This window comes from Fukomys damarensis, unplaced genomic scaffold, assembly GCF_012274545.1.
Source record: "Fukomys damarensis isolate Sample0158 unplaced genomic scaffold, DMR_v1.0_HiC HiC_scaffold_23, whole genome shotgun sequence".
Lineage (NCBI taxonomy): Eukaryota > Metazoa > Chordata > Mammalia > Rodentia > Bathyergidae > Fukomys > Fukomys damarensis.
This window is the reverse complement of record NW_022900935.1, coordinates 59955063-59982706: the sequence shown is the minus strand read 5'-3', so window position 1 is coordinate 59982706 and position 27644 is coordinate 59955063. Positions and strand designations below refer to the sequence as shown.

Below are 27644 nucleotides of genomic sequence, written 5' to 3'. Positions count from 1 at the left end.
TCTGCCACTCCCGATATGGCTCCCCAACTCCTCCTGGGGCGGGGCCAACACCGGAAGTAGGTGTGACAGGAACGGAAGCCGAGCGGGATTCTGAGTGATGATATTGAGGAGTGGGTAACGCAGGCTTCAGAGCGATGATCCCCCCACAGGAGGCGTCCGCCCGGCGGCGGGAGATTGAAGATAAACTGAAGCAGGTGGGGCTGGGACTTGGGAAGCTGGGGAGGAGATGGGGGAAAGAGGCCGAGAGCGGGGCTGGGACTTGTACCGGAGAAGCGGGACCCGGGCGCTCCCCGAGAAGAGATGGGTCTGGGGGTTAGGCCGTGGGCCAGGAAGCAGCTGTCTCCTTTAGCTTAGGCTTCTGCTGACGTCCTCCCTTTCATTCCCCTCAGGAGGAGGAGACGCTGTCTTTTATCCGAGACAGCCTGGAGAAGAGCGACCAGCTCACCAAGAACATGGTGAGGGACCTGCCAGCTGGAAGGAGAGCCACCCCCGGGCCCTGAGGAGAGCCATGCGACCCACGGGCCCCGTGCCTAAGCCCTGGTTCCGGCGTGGGTGGTGAGGGTGGTAATGTGGGGACTTCTGTAGCAACAGCATGCAGCTCTCTTACCAAGAGTCCTTCCCTGTGTTCCTCCCTCTCCCTGAGGATATTGTAGCCCTACTGGCCTGGACTTTCTGCTTTCTGTTAAACCCTTCATTCTTCTTTTTCTCCTTAGGCAGATATTTAGTGAGATTGACTAGGTGGACTGGTAGGGTCATGTGTCATGGGCAATTCAAGTGAGGTTGGCACATTAGGATTACTAAGGGCAGCAGCTTTCACCCCAGAGACTTTAGGAGCAGAATGAGCTCAGCGGTTCAGCAGACCTGAGATCTAGACCTTGCCCTGCAGCTCACTTACTCTGTGGCCCCTGGCAGGTGATTCTGAGTATCAGTTAACTTGTCTGCTAAAACAGAAACAGTGCCAACCTCCTGATATGTCTCATATGAAGGACCTGTAAGCTAATGCATGTCAACACATCTTGCACAGTGCTTGGTATACAATTGGTGCTAAATAACTGAGGGTCCTTTATTCCAAGAGAGACTGGAAAAGCATGGACTTATAGTTAGTGACACAATCAAGTCCTAATCACTCTAAGAGAGAGGGAGTTTTGAAGGGACCAGCAGTGCATTTGAGGCTACTCTGTATGAGACTTTCCTGTTTGGACTAGAAAAGCTTCAGAGAAGACAGAAACTGAGCTTTGGCTTCAAAGAGCGGCGGGGATGTCATCCTGAGATGATCATCCTAGGAAGAACTAATTTGATTCATGGCTTGCCTTCATATAGAATTTCAAGGAGATTATCATGGACAACCTGTTATGTATGGGGCGCATGGTACATGCTAGGGATACAGTAGTTGACAGGAAAACACTGTCCCTTCCTGTGTGCAGCTTATTGTCTTAAAAACAGAGGAACGCTGGGAAGTGCCACATGTCTCTGGGCGGGCAGAAGCAGTTCTGGGATATCTTGAACCTGATAGCAAGAAGCTTCCCTTCTGCAGGTGTCCATCCTGTCATCCTTTGAGAGTCGCCTCATGAAGCTGGAGAATTCCATCATCCCTGTGCACAAGCAAACAGAGAATCTGCAACGATTGCAGGAGAATGTTGAGAAGACTCTGTCCTGCCTGGACCATGTCATCAGCTACTACCATGTGGCTAGTGACACTGAGAAGATCATCAGGGAAGGGTAAGCTAGGCACAGAGGGTCATATTCTTATTGCCTAGGCCTAAGAAGAGGGGGTAGTATATATTTGAGCCTGAAGTTCCTTATTCATCCTCCATCCTCTCAGGCTGACTTCGCTCTTTTCCTTCCCAGCCCCACAGGTCGGCTTGAGGAGTACCTGGGAAGCATGGCTAAAATTCAGAAGGCTGTGGAATATTTCCAGGACAATAGCCCAGACAGCCCAGAGCTCAACAAAGTGGTAAGGGACTAGTGGAGTATTGGGAGACGTTTGGGGACATCAGTCCTTGCCCCGTCTCGTGGGAGACTCTGAATCAGCTAAAGAAGCACAGAGTAGCTGGGCATAGTGATGCACACCTGTAATCCCGACACTCAGGTAGAAGGAGGCAGAAGGACCATGAGTTCAAGTAGACTGGAGAAGGAAAATACAAAAGACATGAAACTAAGCGTTTGCCACGGAGGACTCACTTTCTATTTAAGCAAAAACACCTTTTTCTCTCTTTAACATCTTCATTGAGATACATAAATTACATGCCATGAAATTAACCAATTTAGAGCATAAAATGTATGCATTTTGCTGTGCAACCAGCAACAGAAACAGTTTTAATTGTCTGAAAAAGAAACTCATACCTGTTGACACATGCTATCCCTCTCTTCCCTCATCTGTCCCCCTCTGGTAGTCACTAATTTCCATCTGTAAGACCTACCTAGCCTAGACTTCTTATATAAATGGTGGCATTTAATAGGTGACTGTTTGCAACTTTCACAAAGTTTTCAAAGTTTATCTGTTATAGCATATACTGGTACTTCGTTCCTTTTTATTGCCAAATAGTGTGGATATGATACATTTTGTTTATCCACCTATCCTGTGATAGGCACTTGAATTGTTTCCACTGATGTAAATAATGTTGCTATGAATCTTTGTGTACACTCCTTTTTGTTTGTTTTGTACTGTTCTCGTGTGTGTGTGTGTGTGACAAGGTCTCACCATGTAGTACAAGCTGATCTTGAACTTACTGTGTAGCCCAGGCTGGCCTCAAACTTGCAGCAATCCTCCTGGTCTCAGCCTCCCAAATATTAGGATTAGCACATGTGTGTCATCTGCCTAGCTCTGTACACACTTTTGTTTTTTTGGTACCAGGGATCAAACTTGGGTCCTTGTGCTTGCGAGGCAGGCAGCGGAACCACTGAGCTAAATCCCCGGCCCTTCTGTACACATTTTTGTGTGGATATATGTTTTTTTGTTGTTGTTGTTTTTTGGTTTTTGGTAATGGGGATCGAACTTGGGTCCTTGCGCTTGCGAGGCAGGTGGCGGAACCACTGAGCTAAATCCCTGGCCCAATATGTTCTTAATTCTTTGTTCTAGATACCTGTCCCTTACCAGATACACAATTTGTAAATATTTTCTCATTCTGTGGGTTGTTTTTTACTTTCCTGATGGTAGCATTTGGAGCATAAAAATTTTCCATTTGTTATAGTCCAATTTGTCTATTTTTTCTTTTGCAAACCCCTAACAAGAAATAAATTAACAATGCAAGTGAGAAAATAATCAGCCAATATTTATTAAGCAGCTAGTTATTGTAAAATCTTGGGTTGTACCTGTCGTTATCAATTTTTAGAGAACGTAAGGTAGAGAAATCAAATCAGTGTTCCCTACCTCACACAGTGGTACACACCTGTAATCCCAGCTACTCAGGAGACTGAGACAAGAAGATTCAAGACAAGCCTAAGTGAGTTAGCAAGGCCCTGTCTCAAAATAAAATAAATAAAAAGGGGTAGGGATGTAGCTCAGTGGTAGAGTGCTTGCCTAGCATGCACAAGGCCCTGGGTTTAATCCCTCATATCCCCCCACACCCTCAAAACCAAAGAAAGACCTTCTGATGTTTCTTCTTTGGCTTGAAGGAAGAAAGGCAGTACAAGGCAGAGGCCCTGAATTGGGAAGGCAGAGCAAGGGCTACAGAACTCAGTACAGCAGCAGCAACAGCAAATCAACCTGCTTCCTTCTGCTGTCCCCGCAGAAGCTTCTGTTTGAGCGGGGGAAGGAGTCACTGGAGTCTGAGTTCCGCAGCCTGATGACCCGGCACAGTAAGGTCGTCTCCCCTGTGCTCATCCTGGACCTCATCAGTGGCGATGAGGAGCTGGAGGTCCAGGAGGACGTGGCCCTGGAGCACCTGCCTGAGAGCATGCTCCAGGATGTGGTCCGCATCTCCCTCTGGCTGGTGGAGTATGGCCGCAACCAAGGTAAGAAGGCTTTTGTTGGTCCTGTCTGACAGCAGGCCTGAAGGAACAGATGCTTTGCCTCTTTCTTTATTCCCCCCACCCCCCGATACCAGGGTTTGAACCCAGGACCTTGTACTTACAGGCAGGCATGGTGCCACGTAGCTACACCCCCAGCCCTATACTTTATTTATTCATTTATTTATATTTATTGATGTGGGGGATCAAACTCAGGACCTTGCACTTTTGAGGCAGGCATGTTGCCACTGAGCTAGATCCTCAGCCCCCAGCCCTATACTTTGAACACTGTATAATAATCTTGGTGTTTTAAACTTTGTCCTGTATTATTTTTTTAACTTGATAATGTCCCTTGAGATGGTTCCCTATCAGTATGTGTAGGCTTGTTTCTTTTTTTTTTAACTGCCTGATACTCCATGGTACGGTGGTACTATTTCTTTTGCTAGTCTTAGGGTTTTAAAAAACCTTTTGACTTAACCCAAAATTTTAGAAGATAGCTCCAGTGGCTATTCTGTTTTATACTCCTCAGCCTTCCACGCTCTTCTTCTCTTTGTTAATGTTAGCTGCGATTATTCCCACCTTCTCGGGAAGACTGTGGGGCAGGCTTTATGGCTGGGATGTATTTGACTACGTGAACAGGTCCATAGTTCAGGGGTTGTGCCGCTGGGTCCCTCGGGCCTGGTGGAAGACTTTCAATGGCTGCCTGGGAAGCCAGGAGGCCGAGTGGACAGCCTCCAGGCCCCTCGACAGTGTTAGCCAGAATCTCTACTTCGGTCCATTTCCATTGGGGTTTCCTGTGGGCTATTTGTTGGTAAATGCTGAAATGACCATTGTTTCCATATCTTTTTCCTTGCTTATATGCACTTTGGGATTTTCCAAAGTTTTCTGATATGGATAAATAGTGCTACAGTGAACCTACTTGTATGGATTGCTTTTTTATTTTTTATTTTTTATTTGTTTGGATTGCTTTTTTAAAAAAATGATTTCAGAAGTTCTTCAGGATGGCTTGGTGGTGCAGTAATCATCTCTGTCTTAACATATTTGTGCTCTTGCCACTGCCAGCTCCTCCTCAAGTAGATACCAATCAACAGACTCATTGACAGGCTGTTTGTTCTTCATTATTTTTACTACTCAACAGTACTGTCATGTCCGATTTTTATTTTTCATTTGCATTTTCAATGGCTAATGATATAATATTTTTTCATTCATTGATATTAATTCCTTTTTTGCCTCATACATTTCTCATATCCTTTGGCCAAATTAAATGTGCATGTTAATTGTATGTTTTTTTATTTTAAAAAATAGGCATGGTGGCACACATTTATAATCCGCATACTCTGGGAGGCTGAGGCACAAGGGTACTTTGACCCTAGGAGTTTGAGGCCAACCTGGGCATCATAGACCCAGTCTCAAAACAAACAAAATTTTTTTTAAAAAATTGACTATTAGAACCTTATAAGTAATTATAAGTTCTTTTGGGGAGTAGTTTTCTCTCTGGCTTTGCCTGACTTGAGGCCTCGTGATGGCTGTGAGGCAGGACAGGTGCTGGGAGGGGCGACCACACAGCCAGAGTGGGGAAGCAGAGGCAGGGACCCCAGCCTTCATCCGCTCTTGCTGTCTCTCCTCAGATTTCATGAATGTCTACTACCAGATACGCTCCAGCCAGTTGGACCGCTCCATCAAGGGCCTAAAGGAACATTTCCGGAAAAGTAGTTCTTCCTTTGGGGTTCCCTACTCCCCTGCTATCCCCAACAAGAGGAAGGACACACCCACCAAGAAGCCAATCAAGCGGCCAGGTGAGCCCCCGCCCTGGCCCATCTCAATACCAGCCAAAGAGTTGCCTAGGACCTGGATGGCTTTTTCCACCCTGGGGTCAGTAGCCCCAGCTGTAGGTATTCAGGACAGAAAGCAGGCATCTGCCCACCCAGCAAGGTCCAGTAGAGCAAGGCTCTTCCTCTACCTGACAGTCCCATCTGGGGGTTACATAATGTCTTTGGAGTCAGGTGGGGGTCACAGACATGCTCAGTCATCTCTCCTGAGGCAGGGGAAAGGGGTCTATTGGGCAGAGCCAATTGCTGGGTCCCTTCCCTCCCTCTCTTGTCCCATCAGGAGGCCAGGCCTGCTGCTGCAGCCAAAACAGTAAGATGGGTGGGCTGGCCCTCCAGCCTTCCCCTCTGAGCTATGAAGTGGAAGGGAAGTTTGCACCTTCACAGTTGATTCAGAATGGAAAAAAATCTTAGACCATCCTCTTGGAAGGACTTGAACTGGCTTTTGGACTCTCACCCCGTTAGTGCCTTGTGGAAGTCAGTGAAGGGCATGGGGTGGGAGTTCCAGGCCGCAGGTTGTTGGTCTTCCTCCCTTCCTCACATTCCCTGCAGCCTGTGCTCCAGGTGAAAAGCATCTGTGTGTCTCTGCCTCCAGAGCTGTTGCCCTTGGCTCCAGGAGGGGCTGTATCTGGGGGGTAAGGGGGTGCCAAGGTCGCACCTAGAGAGAGGACCACCCTGGGCCTCTCAGCTGCTGCAGATACTTTCCGGAGTGTGGTCTGTGGGGGCCCCTTCATGACAGCAGACTTTGTCTAGAGCTCACCCTCACCCCCCTGCCCATTTCTTCAGTCCCTCAGAGAGTGAGGTATCTGTTCACATCCAACCAGGTCACCTCCTCCTCCTCAGGGCTTTACTTAGGGTTTGGGGACTTGGCAAGTGGAGGCTGCCCTCAGGGTACAAGTGAGTAGCACAGCATGAGAACTGGGCAGGAAATGCACTGTCTTCTTCCCCCAGAGTGGATATCCTGGCCACCCCCTAGAGAACCTGCTGCAAACAGTGACTTTACTAACCTAGCCTGCTGGCCTGCAGCTGCCTGTGGCTGGCCGGTCCATCTCTGTGCCTTCATTGTGCAAGGAAGGAGCTATCTCTGTGAGGTTGCCTGGCTGCCTGGGCCTCAGCCACTCTGTGCTCACTCCCACCTCTACCTTGTTCTCTGACAGGCCCATTAGAAGCCCCAGACCCTGTTTGTACCTCCCCAGGAGTGCCCCTTGGCCAGAAGGGCCCTGGCCTTTTGGGAGAAAGGATCTGACCTCAGGGATCACCATGGACCTAATCTGCTCTTGGTGCAGAGACACAGCAGGCAAACTCTGAGGACCAGGGATGTAGCTCAGTGGCGCTGCGCCTGCCTGGCAAGTGCAATGTCCTGAGATCAGTCCCCAGTACTGGGGGGGGGGGGGGAAGAACTGGCTGTGAAGGCACCTGTGGGATTTATAGGGTTTTGAGAGTTGACAGCAGCTAGTGGTCATAGGACCAAGATTGGGACCAAGTTAGGCTGCTGGGACATCTGTTCCAGGCCTTGAGGAGAGGAGCAGGGAGCACTCATCTGTGATGAGACCGACTTTAGCATTGGCCCTGGTAATCCGGTGCCTGGCGGGCTTGGTGGCTGCCAGGTTATCATCTCCGATGCCCTCTAAGCCAGCATGCTTGGGACTAACCCACCTGCTCCTGGTTTGTTGTGGGATAAGAGTCTGATTTGCTCATTAGCAAGGAATGCACTGAAGGAGGCAACACAAGGGAGGCAGAAGTAAGCCAGGCCAGCCAGACGGGGTTATCGGTGGTTAATTTACTGCAGATAGAAAGATGAGCTAGCTGGGCCCTGTCCTGCCTCCAGGACACAGCAGCCATGCTGCACTCAGATATACAGGGGAGAGGGTCTCCAGGAAAGGCTGACCTCTATCCATACTGATTAAAATGCCACTCAGTAGAATTTTTATTTTTGACTTCTGGTGGATCTCTGTCCACCTTGATCGCCTCTCCTCCCCTAGCACACTTTATGTTTATGCAGCAGAACCTGTCTCCTTGAATGCTATTTTGTGTCCCCACATTTTCTACCCCAAGATGTCTCATTCCCACAGAGGTGGCTGACCCCAGAGGCTGTGGGCACAGTGGTTTTGTTTGTATTGTTTTCACTTGTGATACTAACTGTTCTTTTTTCCCCCATGCCAAGAGCATGTGCACTCCCTTCCTGTTCTCCCTTCCCAGTGGTGGCTTTTCTTAGCCCCTTGCTAGCTTTTCGGTTTGCTCCCACTGTGTTGCGGTGGCTTGAATGACTCCCCTGGTGTAGGAACAGCTGCCTGTGGCTCTCAGAGCCTCCACTTGGGGCACAGTCCACTGGGAAGCTCAATCCAGTGGCTCCAATCCCCAGGGGCTGCTTGCCATGGCCACTCTTTTCCCTGAGTCCCCACACTTAGCATGCTCAGGAAACTGTGTGGAGTTTAGAGCTGGCCTTCTGGGACCCCCAGGCTCTGCCCACTGCCTCATACCCTGCAGGGTGTGAGCGTTGCCACAGCTCCTCCATCCATGCTGATTGAAATGCCACTCATAGAATGTTTTATTTTCGCTTTTGGGTGGATCTCTGTCTACCTTAATCTCAGTCACCCACCTAAAGTGAACACAAACCCAAAACAGTGAGAGCCAACAATAGATGGGAGAATGAAATGTTTCCTTCTCCCCGTCATTGAGGTCTTTGGTGCCCCCGGGGCTGGGCCTGCTGGGAGAGGTGTAGAGGGCCATGCTTGCTGTCGGGTGGGCAGGGGCTGGGCAGGTGGAGGGCCGCTGCTGTTTTCTCTCACTCATTTCCTAGGTGTTCTTATCTCCTCTCTGTGTGGCTCTGGTGACAGGGACGATCCGTAAGGCTCAGAACCTTCTGAAACAGTATTCCCAGCATGGTCTAGATGGGAAAAAGGGGGGCTCTAACCTCATTCCTCTGGAAGGTAATCACCCTGTGTTCCTCCCAATCCCTCCTCCTCCACTGTGTGTCTACTCACTTGGCAGGGCAGAGCCTCCCCCAGGAGGGCCTTGGGAGAAACCCTGAGGGGCAGGGTGGGAACAGCAAGTCCCTGATGCCACTCAGGCCCCAGCAGGCACAGGGATAAAGTTTTGCGGCCCTTGGCCTGGTCCTGTCTGGCTGATGGTAGCTCTGCCCTCCCTGAGGCTTCCCACTTCCCTTCCCCGTCTCTGTCCTTGTCTCCTGTGTGAACTCAGAGAAAGTTCTTTGTCTTGGGGCAGCCCTTTCACGCTGAGACCAGCAGTGGCAGGACCAAGCTTGCCGAGGTCTCCGGGCCACCCCCTTCTTTAGAAAGGGGATTGTGTGCAGCAAGAGGACAGGCAGCCTGTAGGCTGTGTCGCTCCCTCCCTCCTGCCAGGGAAGGGACAGCCAGGTTAGCTGTCCTGGTGGACCCAGCCCTCCTAGAAAGGATCACCCTGGGAAGCAAAGCAAGGCTGTCCTGAGTCACTCGGGGTGCCATTTCTCATGGGGTCTCTTCCCAAGCACAGTGAGGCAGAGACCCCCTGAGGCCAAGCAGCAGACCCTCCTTGGTGAGCTCACCTTTCTCTTAGCCCCCAGGCTCAGGGAAACAAGCAGCCCAGGATGGTCCTGGGCACTTGCTGCAAGTCAAGCTTGAAACGGCTGTTCCTATGGTGGTTTGAGGCATAGCTTGGAGGGCTTGGAGCCCTTCCCAATGCCTCATCCCTGTGTCCATCTCAAACCCCCTTCTGGAGATCAAGGGCTTCTTCCCCATACCCTGAGAGGCCACTGCCTAGCCCCCGGATAAATACTGCTTGTGTTTGTGCGGCCGACGTCTTGCTAGGTCACGAGCATGATTTCCGAGTTAAGCACCTGTCCGAGGCCCTGAACGACAAGCACGGGCTGCTGGCCGGTGAGTACCGATAGCCCAGCCCGAAGGCGGCTGCCGATACTGCCTTTGCTGCAGTCCCCGGATGGCGTGCTCCTGCCTGCCCAGCAGGGCCTGCTCTGCTCCAAGGATGGACCAGGCTACGTGCTCCGGTCAATTTGGGCACTAGGCCTCTTTGAGATGGGAGTGCACGCCTGGCTCTCAGGGCCTGGTCCCAGGGAGAAGCTGCTGTTCACTACTTGAAAAGCAGGCAACAGGGAAAGTGGCACCCTCGAGGGCAGAGAGCCCTGATGTCTGACACCTTGGAACCTGCCCCTCAGCACATAGGACCAAGCAATTCTGTGCTGGCCTTGTCTGCAGTGCCCCTTTCCTGGCCTCCAAGAGTAGGGTGCCGTCTCCTCCCAGGGCAGCCAACAGCCGAACTGTCCCTCTCGGGCATTCACTTACCTTTTCTTAGCTTCTGAGCCCAGGCTGGCCAGCCTCACAGGCTGTGTGTGTGTACTCCAGAAGGCCTGCTGGGCTGGCCTTCGTAGACCCAGCGTTCCTCAGTTGGAGGACCACATTCCTGCCTCCTCGAGGTGGGCAGTGCCACCAGCCCATTCCAGGCTGCTCTCTTCCAGGCACAGATGAGATCCTCGGTCCTGGGGTAGAACACGCCTTACCCAGGAAGTTGAGCTAGGACTCTTCCCTCCTTCTATCCTCCTTCTACCGCCTCTAGTTCCTGATGCCCTGGAGACATAAGTACTGAAGTGCAGAACTGAAACTGAAGCCAGGGCAAAGGCTGAACTCAGCTCCTGGTTTTCCCCCTGAACCTGGTGGGCCTGCTGGAGTCCTTGTAGCTCCCTACCAGAGCAGTGTACTCTACCTCTCCCCACCCGCTGTTGGTCTGGGCTACAGGGCAGGAGCTGGGAGACCCACGCCCCCTAGCAGGGTGAACAGCTGCCGCCAGATGAGAGCTCAGGAGCACTGTTGTCCCCCCAGGGAGAGACGACATGCTGGACGTGGAGACCGATGCCTACATTCACTGTGTCAGTGCCTTCGTCAAGCTGGCCCAGAGCGAGTACCAGCTGCTGACGGACATCATCCCTGAGCATCATCAGAAGAAAACCTTTGACTCCTTGATACAGGTCCTGCCTGTCCCGCCCTATCCAGGTTCTCTGCCCAGCAGTGCCAGCAAAGCTATCACTGTAGAATCCTAAGTGTGGAGCAGACCTGTTATCTGAAGCCCTCAACTCCAGCTACCACATCATAGCCTGGGACCCCTCCTGGGAGGATGCTCAGTACCCACCTGTCCCCCCGCTGCTTGCCAAGCTTGCTAGCTTCCCCTCCTACCCCATAAGATGCCTTTGCTGTCCCTGGGTGCCAGCTCTCTGCTCTGTCCCTCCTTGAGCTGGGTCCTGGTCTCTCTCCCAGGATGCCCTGGATGGGCTGATGCTCGAGGGGGAGAACATTGTGTCCGCTGCTCGGAAGGCCATCATTCGCCATGACTTCTCCACGGTGCTCACAGTCTTCCCCATCCTGCGGCACCTCAAGCAGACCAAGCCTGAGTTTGACCAGGTGCTCCAGGTATGTGACAAGGAGGCCCCTGGGGACACAGGAAGGAAGAATCCTGTTTGCCCTGCATAGCTTCTCCCCCCTCACACACACACACAGTCTTCTGAGTGGAGATAGAGGCTTCTGCAGGCCCCTGGGGAAGTCAGAATGCTCACAGGTGATTGAAGAGGAGCTGGGCCCCACAAACAACCTGCTCCAGAGAGCAGTGGCTGGGGCTCTGGCCGGGGCTGTAGCTCTGTGCTTCCTCAGGGCACAGCCGCTAGCACCAAGAACAAACTACCTGGCCTCATCACCTCCATGGAGACCATTGGCGCCAAAGCACTGGAGGACTTTGCAGACAACATCAAGGTATCTGCCCTTCCTTTGCTCCCATCAGGCCCGGAGACCTGGCTTTGGGGACTCTCAGAGAGTAGGCCTGAAGAAGGGCAAGTTTGCTGTGTGAGGAAGCTGCTGCACTGCTGGTCCCCTGTCAGTTCCCCTTAGGCTCTCTTTCCCAGGCTCTGTGGCCCTCTGAGGCCAGAAGCTCGGTCCTGCTGTTTTGCTTAGCCTGAGGGTGAGGGGCATCCTAACACCCATCTGCCAGGAGGTGGCGCCAAGAGTGGGCAGATGAGTGTGGCATGGGCCTGAGGCTGCCTTGGGGGACTGTTTGAGAGAAGCAGTTGTTTTTCCCCCAGAATGATCCAGACAAGGAATACAACATGCCCAAGGATGGCACCGTGCACGAGCTCACCAGCAATGTAGGTGCTACCTGAGGATCTCTGGGAGGTGGGAGAAGGGGGGTCCAGCCCAGGCACTGGGCCAGCACCCATGGAGGGGAGCCAGCCTGGGCCTTCATGAGCACTAGTGGCGGTTGGGTAGGAAAGTGTACAGAGTCTCTGGCAGATAGGACCTTTGGGCAACCAGAGCCCACAGGGTAAAATGTGAAGTTTCCAGCCGCCCTTCTCACTGGGCAGGTCCCTGGCCCCTGGCTTGTCCTGCTGGTCAAATGGGGGGCATGTAGAGGCCTGGGTCCTGCCCTGACCTTCCTGCTGGGCTGTGTCCTCCCTGCCAGGCCATCCTCTTCCTGCAGCAGCTTCTGGACTTCCAGGAGACAGCGGGTGCCATGCTGGCCTCCCAAGGTACTCAGTATCCCAACTGGCCCTGCCTGCACCCTACTGCTCCCCCTTGCCTGCAGCCATGGGGTTCGGCTCCTAGGAGGCACTGCCCTCCGCTGGGTGAAGGCAGGGCGTGGTGGCACGGATTGAGATGTGGCCGGTGGGGGCTCTGCTGGGGCCATCTTGGGCTGAGCATCAGGAGAACAAGGACTGCTGCTGTTTCTGTGATCCCTCAGCCCTCCCTCACTCCTTTGGCCACTCCCTTACTCTGGGTGGGCACTGCCAGCCTCTAGATGTTCTCCCAGCCCTGCCTTCCTTCCATGTTTCTCTCCTGCCTCTTTTGTCTACCTACTCTCCTGATCCCGGGCGAGCTGGGTGTCCTCCCACTGGCCACCACCCTGGGACTGGAGCTTGGAAGATGGGCAAGGAAAGAGGAGCCATCTTGGTCATTCCAAGCTCAGATTCCCCAGGCTCTCTCAATCTGCCCCCATTTGGGCACATGGAGCCAAGGGGCTGCCTCTGGCCTGAGTTTTTCAGATTTCTACTTTCTCTATGTTCCTGGTCTTGAGAGGGCTTGTCCTGGTGTGTCCTGCTTCTGTATCTGGCTATCATGGGGAGAGGTCTGCTTGACTGGGTGGCACAGCCGTTTCTAACCTGTTTTTTGAATTTGCATCTTTCTCCCTCCTGTTTCTCTCATCCCCTCTATGTGCACTGCCTTTTCCGTAGTTCTTGGGGACACATACAATATTCCTTTAGACCCCCGAGGTAAGCAGTGTGACTCTGCAGCCCTGTTCTCCCCCTCTGAAGCCCCGCGGGTGAGGGTCCCTAGGGACAGACTCAGGGCCTGTCGGGGGTCGGGTCAGAGGAGACGAGAATCCCTCCAGGGTGCTTCACCTCTGCACGCTTCGTCTGGGTCACCTTCTGTCCCAGCCTATCCACCCCGGATAGCCCGCCAGGCCAACTGGGTCTCTCTGCCTTAGCCTTCTGAACAGTGGGCAGCTGTGTTCAGAAGGACCTCGTAGTGGGGTTGTGGAATGTGGGGGGAAGATGGAGAGGCTGTGGGACCCCATTTTAATAACTGGCTGTTGGCAGATGGGAAAGGGGAACCTTATAGACGATGCTTAGTGTGGGTCAGAGGCTGGGGGTTGGGGGCCTAGTATCCCACTCCCATTCTACCAGCCTTCCTGCTGATGTGGGCCAGCTTCTTAACCATGCCACCTCACGAGGACAGAGGGATGGCTTGGGTTCCAGCAAGAGTGTAGCGCAGTACTTCCTGTGGTACGACGCAGCCCTGTGACTCAGCAGGCACCAGCTCTGGCTGACCTGTCTGGGTCCTGTCTGTCCCAGGAAGCCGATAGGCCTCCACTGCTTTGTGGGGTGGGGTGGGGGGTGGTCCCTGCCACTGCAATAGTAGGATTTCTCTCACAGAGACCAGTTCTTCGGCCACCAGCTACAGCTCCGAGTTTAGCAAGCGACTGCTGAGTACCTATATCTGTGAGTGTCTCTCAGGCAGAACCTTTTCCCTCCCAGGAGAGCCCTTTCTGTGATTTCCAGGTATTCACAGGTTCCTCTACTGACCTTGCCATAGCAACCTAAGCTCTAGTTCAGGGGCCAGTGGGATTGGGAAGGATTCCTGATGCCCCAGAGTCGGGAGGACAAGGAGCCATGGACAGGAATTGGTTAGTGGGTCCCATGGTGGGTCATCTGGGTCACACTGGTGGGCACAGCCCCATCTTTCCTTGTGCAGGTAAAGTCCTGGGCAACCTGCAGCTGAACTTGCTGAGCAAGTCCAAGGTGTATGAAGACCCGGCACTGAGCGCCATCTTCCTGCACAACAACTACAACTACATCCTCAAGTCCCTGGAGAAGTAAGTGATCACAGGCATGGCTCTGTGCCTCACTTCCCGTGGGCCCTCCAGGGCTGGCTGTGCCCTCCACAGACTCTGGTGTGCAAGGGCAGGAGGGGGCTTCTAGTCCTCTTAACCTTGACCCAGGGAGGCTGATGCTGCCTCCTTAGAGCAAGATGGATAAGGAGCCCCTCCTTCCGGGTGTTGCTACCAAAGCCAGCAGCCCTCAGGCCCCAGGGGCCAAGTCTCTCCTTCTCTACTCTCTCCCCTACCTGTGCCCAGATCTGAGTTGATCCAGCTGGTGGCCGTGACCCAGAAGACTGCTGAGCGCTCCTACCGGGAGCACATCGAGCAGCAGATCCAAACCTACCAGCGCAGGTGAGCGGCGCCCACCTTCCTACGGGGCCTGGGCTGCTATAGCCTCACCCCGGCCCAGGCCCAGCACGGTCTTCCTCCCCAGTGCTTGTGAGGTGGCCTTATTGACTGCTGCGCTGTGGGCCCCATCCTCGACTTGGTTTGTAGGGTTTTTTTTGCTGCGGCTGCCAGAAACCAAGTCCTTGTGCAGATGTTGCATATGGGCTCTACCACTGCGCTACACCCCAGCCTTTTATTTCTTTTTAAAATTTCTTTTCTTTTGTTTCTTTTCTCCACTCTTTTCTTTTAAATCAAGTTCTTGCGGTAGGTAGAAAGAGGATGGATCTCCTCACTACCTGGTCCGCTAGGGGCTGCAGAGCCTCTTCGGAGTGGTGAAGAGCCACTGTCAGGTGCGCGGGTAATGTTTAGTCCAAGGAGAGAGCAGGGTTTTGAGACCCTTGAACTTCGCTGAGCTTGCCCTCTCCTCCTACTGTCATTGCTTCTTTGGACCTCTGTTCTCCTCGGCTTGTTTTTTCCCTTCGAGCATCCCACTCTTCCCATTTGTCTGTCTTCTGCTCCCTCCCTTCTCTGTTTCTTCAACTTAGTTTGCCATGATATTGATGTGAAGTGTAGTCAACTGCTCAATGTTTTGAACACCCTGTCTTCTGTTCTTGATTTTAAAAGTGAGCAGCTTAAAATTTTTCTGTTGTCAAGGAAAAGATCTCAGTTATTTTGCTGAGTTGTGACCCATGTTGATTCTTACCAACCCTTCCCCCTTGTAGTAGATCAAGAGATAGTAAAACACAAAAGCAAGCCTGTATGGGGGAAGGTGCAGCTGTCCCTCCCTGGCCTCATGCCTTTCTCCCCGCTGTCTGGCAGTTGGTTAAAGGTGACTGATTACATCTCAGAGAAGAACCTGCCTGTGTTCCAGCCAGGAGTCAAGGTGGGCTAAAAGGCATGGGCTGGGAATGGGTGCGGAGCAGATGTGATACTTTCTGCTAAATCTCTGGGGTCAGAGAGTGAAGCATGCGTGCGGCCATGGGGGAAGAGAGAGGCCTGGGGCCCACACTGCCTGGGGAAGGAGCAGAGAGGGTGGTCCTGCTGTGAGCAAAGCCCTCTCTGCTTCTCCCGGGCTCCCCGAATCCCCAGCTTCGAGATAAGGAACGGCAGATGATCAAGGAGCGTTTTAAGGTGAGTCGGGACCCTCTTCCTTCCGCTGTTTGCTGCTGGCACTGTGGTGACAGAGATCCAAAACTTTTGTCTCTGGTCTCTCCCCTTTCTACTTCTTGGATGGCCAGGGCTTCAATGATGGCCTTGAAGAATTGTGCAAGATCCAGAAGGCCTGGGCTATTCCAGACACCGAGCAGAGGGACAAAATTCGCCAGGCCCAGAAAAACATTGTCAAGGAGACCTACGGGGCCTTTCTGCACAGGTGAGCCTCCTTCCCCGACCCTTCCCGGCCCTGCAGTGCCTACTCTGGCTGGGTTCTGTGTTCTGTTCCTCAAGAAAAAAAGGAGGGAGTGGCAGGACTTGGCAGCAGAGCCAGTGTGCTAGGCTTGGGACCATCACTCAGGGGCACCCCCATGCCGTCTCTGAGACCTTCAGAAGTGCCTTGGGTTAAGGGGGAGCCAAGGAGAGGTTAACCTTTCCCTTCCCCTGACCACGGTGCCTGATCAGGTACAGCAGCGTGCCCTTCACCAAGAACCCTGAGAAGTACATCAAGTACCGCGTGGAGCAGGTGGGCGACATGATCGATCGCCTTTTCGACACCTCTGCCTGAGCCTGCCAGTGTCCCTGTCTGGTTCCGTCACACTAGCTGTGTCAGTGGACAGATAAACCAGTGTTAACGGGCCTCTGGGCTGGTGAGTTTGAAGTCCTTTGGGACAGAGACTGTTCTTAACTGCACCGTTCAAGAGCCCTGTCCCTGTGCCCTCTAGTCCTGGTGTCTGTCCGCTTCTTCCTGTACCCCGTGTTCCCCTTCAGCCCTTTTCCAGGGTGCTGGAACCTTTCAGAACTCGAGTTCTGTGGCCGAGCACAGCCAGCCAGGGCCATGTGAGGCCTTCTGAGATAGGAGAGAAGGAAGCCAGAGCCCCACGCCCCGAGCTGCTTCCTGTACCTCCTGAGTAGGAGGGCAGACCCTCCCCAGCTGAGTTCAGACCTGGAGTTAGAAAACTCCCATCCAGCTAGGAAATGTGAGGGGCTCAGAGGAGCAGGCCACATCCTAGCCAAGGGGAGGGGCTAGAGAAAAAGCAGTCAGGGTCGACTCCCTTTCTTGGACGTGGTACATCGTTGTCCGCAGACTCAAGCCCCGGGGATGTTCAACCTCCCTGACGTTCTCCAGGTGGCAGGGAGGACTCTTGTCTGTTCCCTGCAGAGTCCAGCACACTGCAGGAAGCTTGTGGAGAAGTTCTGACCCACCTTGGAGGCCGGCCACTCAGCTCCTGTCTCCCATTCTCCAATACCAGCATCTCCCAGCTGTGTGTGTGTGTTTGTGTGTGTGTGTGTGTGTTGGGAGATTAGTGAATGATGGTGAGCAGTCCCGGAGCAGAGTTGGAGGTCAAGGGTGTTAAGTCAGACCCCGCCTACTTAGTGACAGCTGAGTTCAATGAAGGCCGACACTGGAGGTGCACTTGCACTCGGGTGAGGGGTTTATTTCCACTCTGCTGTGCGCCGGTGCATGCAGAACCAGGAACTCATGGTACTTGGGGTCCTGCAGGGTTAGGGACAGCCAGCGCTCCTTCCCCGCTCTCCAGAGACCCTGCCCTGGCCCTCTCCCCCGGCTGTGAGGAGCCACACTGCGTCCTATGTCTGCAGGCTCTGGCCCTGCCCTGTCACAGCCTGGGCTGCCCACCGTGAGAAACAGCCTCACCAGGGGCTGGGTCAGACTTGCATGTTGCCCACATCCAGATTCCAACAAAGAGGAACTGGCTGCACACCACACTGGCCACGTATATGAGGAAGAAGGTGTGGTCAGCGGCCTCAGCCCAGCTCCTCGAGCCTTTTCCTCTTGGGGATACTGTGGGGGAAGAAGCAGGGAAAGGAGCTTTCTCCAAACCTCCTACAACATACTCTTGCAGAGCAGGCTTCAAGTCTCTCTTAGCTTCTCACCTAATAAAAGTTTGGGTCTGGCCCATCCTAAGCCATCTCCAGGGGAAGAGATACCCTCTTAGAGATCTCTGGGATTAATTCAGTCTGAGGTGACCTGGGCCTTTAGGGAAGCTAAGCTGGTTGGCCATTCCAGACAGGCCTGCTTCTTCCCAGGGAGGGTGCAGTGGATCCTGGAGACAGCAGATCCAGCTAGCGAGTAGAGGTAGCTCCAGTATATTCAGCCACCCGGGCCTTGGCTGAGTCCTGCCAGTGCCACCTGGTCAAACCTGCCCCAGGCCTCATTCCACCCCCAGAGAGGGCCCTTCACCCCAGCTCACCTTCAGAATTAGGCCCTGGGTTCTCCTGGTCTCTCTGTTCCTCTCTTGGGACTGGGTTGGAGCTGCTTTTATTCCTAAGGCTATCCCGGGCCAGCAGCCCAGCCAGCAGCACAGTCTCCATGGTGCTGAGAAAGAGCAGCAGCAGCAGGATTGTGAAGTAGTAAACTGGAGGTGGGAAAGGACTTGAGGGGCCAGGCCCAGCTGGGTCGCAGCTTGGGTGACACCAGGTCAAGGACAGGCTACATGGAATGGGAAGGCGCGGGGCTTACTGAGCAGTGGGTTGCAGGAAGAGGAGCTGGGCAGGGCCTGCACCAGGGAAGAGTGGAAGACGAGGTAGCCCAGCAGCAGTGTCACCTTGTAGGCGATGCGCTCAGTGGCCCGGAGGGGCAGCAGCCCCCCACACACATCAGCTAACAGCAGCGCCTCTCCGGGTACCAGCAGCGATATGATGGACTCTAGTGCTGTGTTCTTCAGGCTCATCTGGAAGGGAAGAGGCTGAGCCTTTCCCAGGATATGGAGGGGGTGGGCAGCACGGGGATGGTCACGGCCCTGACTGTGCCCACTCATTGCCCTCCATCAGCCTCTGCCAGCCCCTTCCCAGTTTGACTCACCATCACCTGGAAGCAGGGCACCAGATGCTGGTGTGGGACTTGGATTTTCAAATCATGAACTACGTATTCTCTCTTGACACTCACAATCTCATTCTTTATGTGGGCCTGGAACTCCAACTCCTTCACTGAAAGGGATGGGGATGAGAAGGGTGGACTAAGACAGGGAGATCTCTGCCCCCAAGTCTCTTAAGAGTCAAAACCCAAGCTTGAGCCCAGGGACGAAGCAACTTCTTGTGGCTTTTGGGAGGCACACTTGAAGATGGCTTCCCGATCCCTTCTCAGCACTTCGCGTCTCCAATGAAGAGAAGAGCCTCAGCTTCATAAATGAGCTGTCATTGCAAATAAATGCACTTTGTGCTACTTCGTGCCAGGGATGTGGTCACAGACTCAGGGGTCCGTGGAGCAGCGGTTGTCCTCTTACGGAGGGGAGGGAGGTAATGGGAAGTACTCTGCCGATTTAGACGTCACCTAATGGGTTAGGGGTATTTTACTGGGTGGCTGCTGCTTCAGTTGCCTCTGGGCTGGATGCAAATAGTCCAGCAGGTAGTTTGGACCCGACTGCTGAGAGCACTCACGCTGGGGAGAAAGGACTGAAGCTACCACCACGCTGTGACCCTGGAGGTGGACAGTAAGGCCACAGCTGAGAGAGGGGGACAGGAGATGGGCTGATGTCTGAGTGGAGGTGCAGAGTGAGGAGCGTGTGCTGCCCTGGGCACCATTCAGTTCCCCAACACCTGGGGTAGACTGATCTGAGCCCAGAGCCCAATGTCTGACCTGCGCTAGAGACTGGAGGGTCCCCTCCCCCTGCCCTCACCCCCTGCCCTGTCAGCACCAGTGTTGCTGAAAGCATAGAAGCTGAGGCTGCAGTTGCTCTGGTCCCTGGGGAAGTGGAGGAGCTCAAAGTTGCAGTTGGTCTCTGTGGTGAGGGCCAGGGTAAGCACCACTTGGCCGTCGTGGAATACTCGAACCTGTGGCATCTGGTCCTTCCAGTCCACCCAGAGCCTGTGAGGGGAGAGGTGCCACAGTGAGAGGCCCAGCACCTTCCAGACCTTATTTTCCCCAAACCACCCTGCTGTCAGTTCTGACTGGGAAAGGGAAATGTGGGAAATATTTACCAAAATAGCCTCTGGGTTCTAGATGGGGAAGGGGAGGAAGGACGTGCATGGCAGGTAGGGTCCCGCTTCACTTACGCTTCCTGGATAGTGAGTTTGGGCGTCCAGAGTGAGTCCCAGGGCAGCGTGACAGCATGCCGTGGGTGTGCGCTAGTGTTCCAGGCCAGGCGAGTGTCCACCCAAGACTGGGGACGCAAGGACACCACTGAGACCCCATTCTCCGCTTTATATGCCCCTAATGTCCCCAGGATGGTGTCAGTGCTTCCAAGCTGGACTAGCCATGTGTTCCTGTCCCACCTCCCCCGGGATGGGAGCTCACCAGCCTTAGCACCAGCATGGAGGACAATGTGTACCTCAGGATGTCCTGGAAGGGGAGAAACATGACCTCAGGGGTAGGCGCTGCAAGACAGGAGGAGGCAGGAGACCCTGGCAGTAGTCAGGACTGAGTCCTGCCCCTCCCCAGCTTAGTACTTGAGTTCTTTGCCCTCCTGTAGCCAGACTGCACTTACCACATTGAATACGTTGGACACAAACACCTCTACTTGCACAAGCAGGGGCGTACTCCCAGTGCTCAGAATCTGAGTGGTGTCCTGAACCTCCAGGGGCAAGTTGAGGTCGAGGAGAGATGGCTCCGCTGAGGAGTAGAGGTTGAGGTTATCCTGGTGCCCTGGGGCTGGAATCCCAAGCTTAAACTGTCCACCTACCAATAGCTGGCTTTCCAAAGCTGGACTCCTGGATGAAAGGCTGGATGGTGCCAACCCCGAGGAAGGCAAGATGAAGCACGATCCACAGAGCCATCATCAGTGACTGCCCAGAAGGCTCAGAGGGAAGCAGAGATGGAGCTTAAACTACCAACTTATTTCAGTCACCTCTCTGAGGGTTGAATAGTTGGATGGAGCCAGCTGCCCTATATGGTGACTCTGGGGCCTTAGACTTCGCAACCCCACCCACCCAGTTCTGCAAACACCTGAAGACAAAGCCCAGGGCCCAGCCCCACAGACTGCACCTGCCCAAGTGTCCCCGTCCCGCTCCATTTCCACCACCTGGAACACATTGCTTGGTCCAAAGCCTGCTAAGGACATGAAGTCAACCTGGACCCACACTCCTTCCTCCTTTGGTCTTTCCCGTCAAGGCCACCAGGCCTCTTCTGTGTTTCAGTAGCTGACAACAATCTGGCCAAGTATCCATGCCATCGGCCAAAGTGCCCTCCATTTCACAGTGTGTGATGGGGATACCGGTGTCTCTGCTTCTCTTTAGACCCTGATTTTATGTAAAAAGCCTTGGCTCAAGTACTCTAGGACTGGGGCAAACCAAGGGACACACAGAGACCAGTCATGAACAGGGGATATTCTTATCCTGCTGGATTCTCAGCTTGCCTCAACCCAGGCTGGAGTACTACTCGCCAAGGGAACCACTTTCTTGGCCCCCAGCAGAAACAGATGCTGGAGACCTAACCCAGTCAAGCTGCATCCAGAGTAGGAAACACCAAGGTCAACAGTGGATGGTCACTGATCAGGCTGCCCAGCGAGGAAGAGGGCCTAAGGAGCTGGAAGCAGGTGAGGACTGGTCAGGAACTTGTACATAAATGCAACTAGGGGAACACACATGGTGTCTGTGTCTGTCACTGACTGACTTTATTGAACCACTTAAATACTCTGCCTGCCTGTGTTGCACATACTGGCAGATTGTTCAGCAATCTGCATACACCTGGTGCCTCCCAACAGCCATGTGTAAAGAGGGTTTGTGATCCCTCCCTAGCTGCAGTTAGACGTTTTTACTTTTTTTTTTTTTTTTTTTTTTTTTTTTTTGAGACAGGGTCTCACTATGTAGTTGAGACGGACCTGGAACTCACTATGTAGCCCAGGCTAGTCTCAAACTCTAAGCAATCCTCCTGTCTCAGCCTCCCAAGTGTTGGGATTAAAGGCATGCGCCACCATGCTTGGCAGGACGTTTTTACTTTAAACCAGCTGCACTTAGCAAGGGGCACTTCAGTCATCCATCAGGAACCCTCTTGTGAAGTCCCAGAGGCTTTTTCCAAAGGGGCTTCATGACAATGTGAAATTTGGGCACAGCATGTGACTTGACTGCGGGTGAAACGGTTTGTGCATTTTATTAATAGATGAAACCCTCCCCTAATCCCCAACCTCTGACTCCAGCCCATCAAATATCCAAGGTTACAGGTTAAGGGCCTTGAGGCTTGAGGTCACATAAATAGGATTTGTTTTTTGTTTGTTTGTTTTGTTTGTTTGTTTGGTACCGGGGATCGAACTCGGGTCCTTGTGAGGCAGGTGGCGGAACCACTGAGCTAAATCCCTGGCCCAATAGTCAAGATCTTATTAGGGGCACTTTGGTTCTGCAATGGGCCAGGGACCTGGCTCCAGGGTGCTCAGCTGGGAAAAGCCAGGACAGGGACTGGGGGCCCCGGCCACTTCGCTCACATGCGTCAGGTCGGTGGACTCTCTCTCCAGGACACAGCCATTGTGGATGCCCGGGGCCACAACGCACACGTGGCCCGAGGCTCCGCGCGGAGTACGGCCCAGCAGGCCTGCGCAGACCTTGCGGAAACCCTTGCGGAAGTGCTTGGAGACCAGCGCATAGACGATGGGGTTAACGCAGGAGTTGGCGTAGGAGACCAAGTGCGAGAGGATCCTCAGGGCGTAAGTGGCGCGTGTGAGCGGGAAGCGGCCGAACCACACGCAGAGAATAAGCGCGTGGTGGGGCATCCAACAGAGGCAGAAGAGCACGGCCACGATGACTATCATGCGCGTCACCTTGCGCTTGGCGCGCCGAGCCCCGGAGCCTGCAGCCACCGGGTCTACAGCGCGCCACAGGTAGCGCAGGGTGCGCGCGTAGGTCAGGCCAAGAACCAGTACTGGCAACAGGTAGCTGAAAACGAAGGTGCAGAGGTCCATGGCGCGGCGGCGAGGCGCACTCCACGCTGGGTGACACACGGTCAGGTTGGCCAGCTGCGACTGGCTGTAGTAGCTCAGGTAGGGCCCGGAGAACAGCAGCGCCAGACCCCAGATGAGCCCGATGGCCGCCAGCGCGTTTCTAGGCGTACGCAGCTCGCGGGAGTGCAGCGGGTAGCGGATAGCCAGATACCTGGGAGCCAGGTTGGAAAAGGGAGGTCAAGTGAACGGGGGAGGGGGCGGGGTTCACTCCGGGTGGGCCGCCGCCCCTGCCTCTGTACACCCGCTCTCGCTCTCGGGGAAAGTCCCTAGCGCAGGGTTACACCGCACCCATACCCAGCGCGCCCTAAAAGTAAAACAGGGTCTGTCAGGAAAGGCACTCATTTGGGTCATTCTTCTGCCCTCGGTGCTGTGACCACAGATGTACGCCACCTGGAAAGGCATTGCGAAGTCACTGAAGACTAAAAGTTGAGGGAACCGCTATTTGTCTGGCGGAGGCTGTGATTAACCCACTAGTGACAGTGTCCGCGGAGGGAAAACTGGCGCCTGAGGCACTAGCGGACTGGCCGGAGCAGACAAGTCGGGCAAGGTGCGGCGAGGAAGTCCTGACGGAGGCTGGAGCCAGCGGGTCCCAGCAGCGCGCTCGGAACCGGCAAGCGACCTGCTCCGGCTCCGGCTCGGGCTCGGTGGAGACTGGAGGCTGTGGAGCGTGCTCGCACCTCACCTCGCCCGCCGAGGAGATCCGATGATGGGGGCGGGGATGCAGGGTGGGACGGATTTCCTTCTAGGACCCATGCCGCGTCCGGTCCAGCTCCCCCGGCCACCGGCGCCCGCGCTCTCGCTCCGACTGGGGAGGGAACCCCGAAGGCGCGCTCTCCCGCCCCGACCCCTGACCCTCCGCCTGGACACGGGCAGCAGGGAGGGCTGAGAGTGAGCCAGGGACTTTGGGAGGACTCACATTCCACAGTCCCGTGACTGCGCCGGGTAATCGCGCTGTGGCTTCGAGAGGAGCTCGGAGGAAGGCCCGAGTTTGAAGCTAAAAGACGGGCGGCTCGCTTCCCGCACGCGACGGCGGGCTAGCGACCCTGAGCGTGTTAGGAGCTCGACCTCTTCTGTAAATTGGGCACAGCACTCTCCCCATCCCAGCCAGAAAGGCTTTAAATGTAAGCGACATGTCACACGGGAAAAGGCTGGGTACTGAGAAACGCCGCGCGTGGTCAGGCGCGGGTGGCGCTGGAGAGCAGAAGGCTCCAGCCCGAGAGGCCCCGAGGACGCACCCAACTGAGGGCCACCGCGTCTCCATTCTTCGTCCTCTTTGTCCTCCGCGCCCACTTACGCCCGCTTGCCTTCCACCGCCTCCGGTCCCTTTGCCGTCTTAGTGTCGCCTCCCGCCCTCTTCGGGTCCCTCCTGATCGTCGGGTGGCGCCTCCCTCTCCAGCCCCTGTCCAAGCGCCTGCTCACCTGTCCAGGGAGACGGTTGCCAGCGTGAAGCTGCTGGCGTGCATGGTGAAGAAGATGAGGAAATGCACGGCCTTGCAGAGCAGCGAGCCGAACACCCAGCCGTCCAGGGTGTAGATGGTGGCCTGGAAGGGCACGCAGCACAGGATGAAGCACAGGTCGGCCACGCCCAGGTTCAAGATGAACAGGTTCGTGGTGCTGACGGCCTGGCCGCTGCGCAGCAGCACCGCGAGCACCAGCGCGTTGCCCACGGTGCCCACGAGGAAGATGAGCGCGAAGAAGAGGGGCACGAGGACAGCCTCAGGCTGCCAGCCGCCCTCGCCGCCTGCCTGGCTTGCGTTCTCGGCCCCCGGGCCGCCTGAGGAGTTCATGGCGACGCCAATACCCAGGCCGCTTGGCTCCTGCTGCCGTCTGGGTCTTGGCGAGGGTGCAGCTTTCCGCCGCTGCGGCCGCCGAGGCGCCCAGCAAGACTCCACCGAGCTGCAGGCGCCGGAGCCGGGTTGCGCCGGGGTCAAGGGGAGGAGCGAGCAGCCGAGGATGGGCTTGTCCCCGCCGGGACACCCAGAGCCCACCCCACGGCGGAGAGCGGCTCTCGGATCTGCTCTCGCGCTCTGGCCCCAGGATCCCGGCTGTCGCATATTGAGTCGGAAAACTGGCTTCTCCCGGAGACGTTGGATGCGTGTGCGCCAGCCACAGGGAGCGTCCACTGGGGAATCGCGCATCCCTGCGCCTCCCCGCAGTCTGACCAGCGCGCTGGCTGCGGTGCCCTCGAGAGCCCCATACTGGTCTCCCCTCCATGGGGGGTGACGCTGGGTGGCGGGGACTGGAGAAGAAAGGTTCTCTGAGACGGCCCGCCCTGCACTCCATGCATCTGTCCATCTCAGTCCCCGGACCACCAGGCTGCACAGTAACCTCGGCGAACAGCCTGGCGCATGAAGGGGCAATGGGAAGAAATTTTCTGGGGAAACATGATTAGCTTCATCTCACTCCTTTCTCTGGGCACATAATGGTTAGGTTATGATATTTGTTAAATATTTCTTTTTGCATGGAGCATTTGTGACAAGGAATCATTGCTACCCTACCACCACCACCACCAGGGATTGAACTCAGGTCCTTGTGCTTGCAAGGCAGGCATGGTGCCAATGAGCTAATTCTCTGGCTTGTATGGTTTTAACCTCCCAGGTCCCTGGGTCTGAAAACCACCACCTTCTGCCACTGCATCTCCATTTCTATTTCACCTTTGCTGCCTTGTTTCTTGAGTCCAGTGGAGAACATTATCCCCCACTCCAAGTCCTCAGCAACTCAGCTACTCATCTATCTATCTTTCTTTCTTTCTTTCTTTCTTTCTTTCTTTCTTTCTTTCTTTCTTTCTTTCTTTCTTTCGCAACCTCTTGAGTGCTGGGCTTTTAGGCTTGAGCCATCACATGCAGCCTACAGAGTTTTTTGTTTTTTTGTTTTTTGGAGGGGGGTTTGTTTGTTTGTTGAGACAGGATCTTGCTGTATAGTTCAACTTGGCCTTGAATTCACTGTGATCCTCCTGCCTCAGCCTCTGAGTGCTGGGATTGCAGGCATACTGGTATGGGTCACCACACTCAGCCACACTATTCCTTTTTTTTTTTTTTTTTGGTACCGGGGATCAAACTCGGGTCCTTGCGCTTGCGAGGCAGGCGGCGGAACCACTGAGCCAAATCCCGGGCCACACTATTCTTAATAGGAAAATATTATTCACACCCTTGCCCTGCCTGCTTACTCACTGAATAGGAAGGTGTCAACAGTTCACGTTTATGAACTGTTTGCTATTCATTTATTCAGCAGGTATTTATTAAGCACTTACTGCTTGACAGGTACTGTTCTGTATCCTTAGGATATCCCAGTGAGCACTACAAAGATCACAGTCCTCTGTGAGCTTGCTTTCTACAAGAAGGGACCAATCTAATAAGCATAATTTCAGTTATTAATCTATTGCTAGTTGATAAGAATTTTTAGGAAAAGTGGATCAGGCTAAGGGAATTCAGGCAATGACAATGGAGCAGTTTAAAATAGGGTAATCAAGGGGCTGGCAAGTTAGCTCAGTGCCTGCCTCGAAGCTCAAGGTTCTGAGTCGATCCCTGGTACCAAAAATAAACAAACAAATAAATAAACAAATAAATAAATAAATAAATAAATAAATAAAATAGGGCAATCAGGCGGACCTTATTAAGAAGGTGAAATTCAGAGCTGGGAATGTAGCTTAGTGGCAAGCATTTGCCCAGCATTCACAAGGCCTAGGTTCAAGGCCCCCCAAGTGACAGTTAGCTGGGCTCAGTGGTGCATGCCTGTGGTCCCAGCTACTCCGAAGGGTGAGGCAGGAGGATTGCTTGAGCTCAGGAGTTCAAGGCCAGACTGGACAACACAAGAAGACTTGGTCTCTTAAAAATAAAAAGTGACCTGTGAATGAAGATAAGGAGGTGAGGGAGCCAGCCACACAGTTATTTAAGGAAAGTGTATTACGGTAGGAGGCAGGATTATGTGTATGTCCCTAAGGAGGCTGGTATGGCCCGGGCAGAACGAGCAAGAAGGAAATTGGCAAAAGAGGTGAGAGTAGGTTTTTTTTTTTTTTCCATTATAAAGACAGTGGCTTTTAGTATAGTAAAATAAAGTGGTATTGCAGAGCTTTGATGAGAAGATAAACAATCTTTTTATTTTTTGGTAACAGCTTTATTGAAATACAATTAAAATAAACAATATACCCATTTAAAGTATTCCTAGTGAGGTGTGCACACCTGTAATCTCAGCACTCAGGAGGCTGAGGCAGGAGGATCACTGTAAATTCAAGGCCAGTCTAGGCTACATAGTGAGTGGCCTGGCCTACCCAAAAAGACCTTGTCTCAAAAAAAAAATATTCCTTTAACTTTTAGTATATTTAAAGTGTGCCACAGTCACCACAATGAGTTCTAGAGTATTTCACTCCCTACAGAATAAACTCTTTTTCTTTAGTGGTCAGCCTCCAATTTCCTTCCTGTCTTTATCTCTAACACTGTTCCCCATCCTAGGCAACCATTAATCTACTTTCTGTCTCTATAGAATTGCCTATTTAGGGCACTTCATACTAATGGACTTCATGTAATAATGCTACTGTGAATATGAGAGGTATACAAATAACTCCTCTGGATCCTGCTTTATAATTCTTCTGGAAAAATACTCAGAAGCAGAATTGCTAGATTACATGGTGATTCTTTTTTTTTTTTTTTTTTTTTTTTTGGAGATAGGGTCTTGCTATGTAATTCCGGCTGGCTTCGAACTCCCAGAAATCCTCCTGCTTCAGCCTCCTGAGTGTTGGGATTACAGACACGCATCACCATGCTGAATTGCCATACTGTATTCTGCAGTGACTCCATCATTTTACACTCCCACTAATGGTGCACCCCAGTTCCAATTTCTCCACACACCACACCACATTTTGTTTTCTAGTTTGTTTTGGTATAGTAGCCATCCTAATGGGTGAGAAGTGTTATCTCACTGGGGCTTTGAGCTACATATCTCTAATGATACCTGATGTTGAGTGTTATTCATTATTTTTATTCTTTTTATTGACAATCTTGCTACGTAGACCAAGCTGCCCTCAACTGGCAATCCTTTTGGCTTGGTGTTGGGATTGCAGGTGTGTGCCATCACT

The 27644-nt window shown here is 53.5% G+C and overlaps 3 protein-coding genes across 11 annotated transcripts; 1 reads left to right on the top strand and 2 right to left on the bottom strand.

The window, feature by feature from the left end:
- Positions 1-63: 63 nt before the first annotated feature.
- On the top strand, positions 64-19431 carry Exoc7 (exocyst complex component 7). 9 transcript variants are annotated; one of them, XR_779099.3, is made up of 22 exons: positions 64-194; positions 390-455; positions 1535-1719; positions 1849-1954; positions 3732-3954; positions 5577-5744; positions 8612-8704; positions 9581-9649; positions 10607-10752; positions 11039-11191; positions 11429-11527; positions 11854-11916; positions 12231-12297; positions 13000-13038; positions 13702-13767; positions 14021-14141; positions 14403-14498; positions 15354-15417; positions 15624-15665; positions 15773-15906; positions 16152-16336; positions 16849-19427. XR_779099.3 is itself a non-coding variant. In XM_010618434.3 (21 exons), exons 1-21 carry the CDS (start codon positions 135-137, stop codon positions 16252-16254), a joined length of 2163 nt encoding a protein of 720 aa, XP_010616736.1. In that variant the 5' UTR covers positions 64-134; the 3' UTR covers positions 16255-19431. The 9 variants fall into 9 exon arrangements, 8 of the variants coding, with proteins under 8 accessions (XP_010616736.1, XP_010616739.1, XP_010616738.1 ...); XM_010618434.3 differs by having other exon boundaries at positions 16152-19431; XM_010618437.3 differs by lacking the exon at positions 8612-8704 and having other exon boundaries at positions 65-194; positions 16152-19430.
- Zacn (zinc activated ion channel) lies at positions 17306-20420 on the bottom strand. The gene is given in 9 exon segments (XM_033767425.1): positions 17306-17472; positions 17870-18064; positions 18169-18379; positions 18511-18635; positions 19343-19512; positions 19701-19807; positions 19942-19986; positions 20132-20256; positions 20327-20420. Coding segments are annotated over 9 exon segments (1239 nt in total).
- Positions 20421-21753: 1333 nt separating this feature from the next.
- On the bottom strand, positions 21754-24440 carry Galr2 (galanin receptor 2). The gene is made up of 2 exons (XM_010618433.2): positions 23993-24440; positions 21754-22724 (listed from the first exon to the last, which is right to left on the bottom strand). Exons 1-2 carry the CDS (start codon positions 24358-24360, stop codon positions 21959-21961), a joined length of 1134 nt encoding a protein of 377 aa, XP_010616735.1. The 5' UTR covers positions 24361-24440; the 3' UTR covers positions 21754-21958.
- Between the last annotated feature and the right edge of the window lie 3204 nt (positions 24441-27644).

Excerpts from the sequence above, each read along its gene's own strand:
- Galr2 (XM_010618433.2), bottom strand. The coding sequence starts at position 24,360 with ATGAACTCCTCAGGCGGCCCGGGGGCCGAGAACGCAAGCCAGGCAGGC. Across the intron at positions 22,725-23,992 it reads GCAACCGTCTCCCTGGACAG|GTATCTGGCTATCCGCTACC; the intron begins GTGAGCAGGCGC and ends CCTGGCTCCCAG.
- Exoc7 (XM_010618434.3), top strand. The coding sequence starts at position 135 with ATGATCCCCCCACAGGAGGCGTCCGCCCGGCGGCGGGAGATTGAAGAT. Across the intron at positions 456-1,534 it reads ACCAGCTCACCAAGAACATG|GTGTCCATCCTGTCATCCTT; the intron begins GTGAGGGACCTG and ends TCCCTTCTGCAG. Across the intron at positions 12,298-12,999 it reads TGCCATGCTGGCCTCCCAAG|TTCTTGGGGACACATACAAT; the intron begins GTACTCAGTATC and ends CCTTTTCCGTAG.